The following is a 3,750-nucleotide window of genomic DNA, read 5'->3' on the forward strand; positions in this document are numbered from 1 at the left end:
ACCCTGCAGCTCCCTGCCTGGGCTCAATGCTGGGCTAGGGGCAGCAGGCCGGGAGCTCCCCCTGCCTCTCCCCTCAGGCCCTGCCTCATGGACACCTCGGCACTGAGCGCTGCCTCGGCGTGCTTTGTCTCTTGCAGGCAACTCTGGTGCTGTGGAGGATTGCAAGCACGCCCGAGTGGCACTTTGCAATCCTCCTTCATTCTCCCCACCTGCTCGTGGCTCTGCTCTTGCAAATTGTCACCACCACGGAGCAGAGGCCAGAGGACGTGGAGACCCATGGCTTCTGGAGAGCGTGCCAGGAGGAACACGGCCTTCCCAGCCAGCCCAACAGGTGCCAGTCGCCCTGTCCTTCCCACACCCTTGCGGCCAGGGCCAGTGCTCCCAGAGTGACCTGGCCTTGGCTCGGCACACAGGTTTGCAGTGCAGACACTGAAGGCTCTGCTCTCCCGACTGGGCGTTGGCAAGAACCTGCTGGCTCTGGAGCACAAGCAGCTCTGGGACAGCCTGCTCTGTGCCAACAGCCAGCACTATGCAGCAGGTCTGCTGGCCAGGTGAGATCCTCTAGTCCCCGCTGCCACCGCCGGCATTTGTGCCCCGTGCCCGGAGTGGCCCACACAGTCCCCGGGGCTTGTAAGCGAGAGGGCCTCGTCACCCAGGGAGGGCTGAGCGCACTGCAAAGGGCTGGGAGAGGAGGACGCCCAGCAGCAGCCGCCTCCCAAGGGGCCCGTGTCCCCTTGCAGAGTGCTGGGGAAAGATGGGACCTCTGTGAGTCACTCCTGGGAGAGGTCTGCCCGCCCGGCTCAGGGTCTTGGTGCCTTTTTCCCCCTGCCAGGGAGATGCGCTGTGCCTTGACCCCCTTGTGTCCCCACATGGCCTCGCACCTGCTCAGCCTGCTCGTCGGGAAAGAGCCCCGCTGCCATCTGCCTGCCCTGGCCTTCTTTGTGGAGGTGAGCCTGATGGCCAGCGCCGCCTGGCTGAGCTGCCTCCCGCCTCACTGGCCTCTGGGAGCTGCAGCCGCCTGGGACGCTGCCCGCGCCCGCTGCTGCTGCCTGGAGCCGGCCCTGCGCGGCCCTGGGCTCCTGCCGGCCGGCTCCCCTGCCACTGCCCTGTGCCTTTCAGCTCCTGCAGTGCCTGGACCTGAGCCAACACGGTCCCAGTGCCCTGTTGGTGCTATCCCGGCACCTGCCCAGCCAGTGCAGGGACAGGCTGCGCCTGGCGCTCAGAGGCCTCGTGGTGCTCAGCAAGGAGCCCTCGCTGGTGAGAAGGGGACAGTGGCTGAAGCCGTGCTGGCAGCGTGGGGCTGGGGAAGGCAGACCTTGGGGCTTGGCTGGGCTTTGGCAGCAGAGGCAGCTGCTGCCAGCTCTCCCGACTCCCACTTCAGCTGCCCGAGTGCCCCGAGCAGCTGTCGGTGCTGCGGCCAGTCACGGCTTCACAGCACAGCCTGGTCTTGCACACAGGCCGGAGGAATACGCGGCCTCTATCCACACCTGGTGGAGCAGCTGGCCGATCCAGACACAGAGATGGTCGGGATGAGCCTCTGTGTGCTCACCCATGTGCTCCCGGACAAAGACCTTGAGAAACCCAGCATCACCACCCTGCAGCTGGCTAAGTCCCTCGTGCCACACTTTGAGAATGTAAGGCTCTGTGCCCCCAGCCAAGGGCACTGGACGCTGCCTGCCTGGAAACCTTGTGCCCTGTGCCCTTTTGGGCCTTTGTCCCAATGGGCCTGGAGTAGTTGGTGCTTAGGACTTTTCCTTTCCTCCAGGACAACAGCCATGTGCAGCTGCTCTCCATTCAGCTCTTCGGCAGGCTGATGGAGCTGGTAGTGGAAGAGGGGGATAATGCTCTCACGACAGTTGTGAGCCAGAGCCTGCTCCCTCTATTCCTACACTGGCACCATGAGAACCTGCACGTGGCCGAGGTGAGGCCACATCCCTGGCAGGGGGCTCGGCCGCCTCCTGCCCCGGCGCCTGGCGGGCTCCAGCCTCCCCTGGCCTTGGCACAGGGAGCCGGCTCCCATGTGACTCACCTGGGCTCTGGTGCCACCTGCGGCTCTCTGCTGCTCTGCAGGCGTGTGGCGAAGCCCTGCTTGGTGCGGCCCGCTTCCTGAGGAGGAGGGATCTCGAGGAGCTGCTGAGGCAGAAGCGGCGGATGAAGTTCGTCGAGAGCCTGGTAAGGACAGGCCGGGAGCCCCAGGCGCAGGCTGGAGCGGGGCAGCCCCTGCCCCCGGGTGCTCAGTGTGGGGGGCCGGCAGCTGTGCCCCTGGCCAGCGCCGCAGCCGGGCCCGCCAGGCTGCGCCCCCCACGCTGCTCCCTGCCCTGGGCCGTGCGGGCCGGCTCGGCCGGTGCTGGGCGCAGGGAGCGCCCGGCCGAGAGGCAGAGCCCGCGCTGAGCCTTCCCTGCCGGCGCTCCCCGCAGCTGCTGCAGGACGAGAGCCGAGCGGCCGAGCACCTGCGCTGGGCCCTGCCGCACCTGCAGAGCCCACAGAGGCCCCTACGAGAGGCGGCCGTCAGGTTCATCGGTGAGCCAGCAGCCCGGCGCCCCTCCCCGCCTCCCGGCCCGCCTGCTGCCCCGGCTACAGCGGGAGCCGCGCCCGGGCCGCTGCAGCCCCGCCCGGCCTGGGCGCTGCCGCCGCCCTCCCGCAGCCGGGCCCTCGGGCGGCAGCGTGCGGCAGCGGCCCGGCAGGAGCCCTGCCCGCCAGGAGGGCGTGCGGCCGCAGGGCCGGCAGCGCCCGTGTCGGGCTCTGTGCCGCCTGGCGCCGCCACGTGCTCTGTCTTGCAGGGGTGGCCGGAGTGCTGATGATGGGCCAGAAGGAGGAGCTCCAGGTCCTCACTGAGGGTGAGCCAGGGCAGCCGCGTGGCAGCCAGCACGGCTGGGGGAGCAGCTGCAAATCCCGGCCCCGCAGCTACAGTCCGTGCCCGGGCTGCGGAGGGCTCCGCTGCCTGTGCGGACCAGGGGCGCTGGGGGCACAGCCCGGAGAGCTTTCGGGGACACGGCGGGGATCCGTGGCCAGCACCTTCCGGCCGTAGCCCTTGTCTCCCGCTCCCTCCTGGCCACGGCAAGAGCCGGCTGCCATGGCCCTGGCAGGAGGCTTTCCTTGGATTCCCTCAATCTGGCCTCTGACCGTGGCTCTGTTCCTCTCTCTTCCAGCTCTTCGAGCCCTCAGGGAAGACGAGAGCCCATCCTGCATGAACACCTGGATAGAGATGAAATTCCAAGGAAGATCTGCAGAACTTCGTTTGTCTCCTGGAGCAGATGTACCTGTACCGGCCGCCTCCGATGTTTTCCAGTTCCCTTCGAAGATGGGACCACCTGCAGAGCAGAAGGGACCAGCTGCAGCTCCAGGCACGGCTCTGGTCGCTCACAGCTGAGCCTGTGCGAAGCCCCAGCAGCTCCTGCCATCTCTCCCCCTGTTGGCAGCTCCTTCCCTGCAGCCCTCAGGCCCTGCCCATGCCCTTTTTTGCCTCCCAGCTCACCCCTTCGCTTCGCTTTCCCTTAATAAACTGTTTGTGATTTTCACTTTACCCGCATCTCTGTGGAGCTGAAGCGGCACAAAACCTGAGCCCGGGGACACGCAGGGCCCCTCTGCCCTTCTCCTCCCCGCTGCGTTCCGGGCACGGACAGAGAGGAACCAAGGGCAGCTCAGGCTGCAAAAGTCCCTGTCCCGCTGCTCCAGGTGCACAGCGGCACGGAATTAAAGGGCGTGTGAACATGCTGAAGGGGAAAAGGCCCCTGGGTGATAGATGAGCCA

General features: G+C 67.1%; 1 protein-coding gene across 1 annotated transcript; it reads left to right on the top strand.

Annotated features, from left to right (window-relative positions):
- Positions 1–1,813: 1,813 nt before the first annotated feature.
- Positions 1,814–3,455, top strand: LOC135447225 (uncharacterized). The gene is made up of 5 exons (XM_064712140.1): positions 1,814–1,921; positions 2,071–2,172; positions 2,271–2,520; positions 2,781–2,837; positions 3,150–3,455. The coding sequence occupies exons 1-5, from the start codon at positions 1,814–1,816 to the stop codon at positions 3,368–3,370; spliced, it is 738 nt and encodes a 245-aa protein (XP_064568210.1). The 3' UTR covers positions 3,371–3,455.
- Positions 3,456–3,750: the final 295 nt, after the last annotated feature.

Source organism: Zonotrichia leucophrys, chromosome 4, assembly GCF_028769735.1.
Source record: "Zonotrichia leucophrys gambelii isolate GWCS_2022_RI chromosome 4, RI_Zleu_2.0, whole genome shotgun sequence".
Lineage (NCBI taxonomy): Eukaryota > Metazoa > Chordata > Aves > Passeriformes > Passerellidae > Zonotrichia > Zonotrichia leucophrys.

Coding starts and splice junctions, on each gene's coding strand:
- LOC135447225 (XM_064712140.1), top strand. CDS start 1,814: ATGGAGCTGGTAGTGGAAGAGGGGGATAATGCTCTCACGACAGTTGTG. Junction 1,922..2,070: donor AGAACCTGCACGTGGCCGAG/GTGAGGCCACAT, acceptor GCTGCTCTGCAG/GCGTGTGGCGAAGCCCTGCT. Junction 2,521..2,780: donor GGCGGCCGTCAGGTTCATCG/GTGAGCCAGCAG, acceptor TCTGTCTTGCAG/GGGTGGCCGGAGTGCTGATG.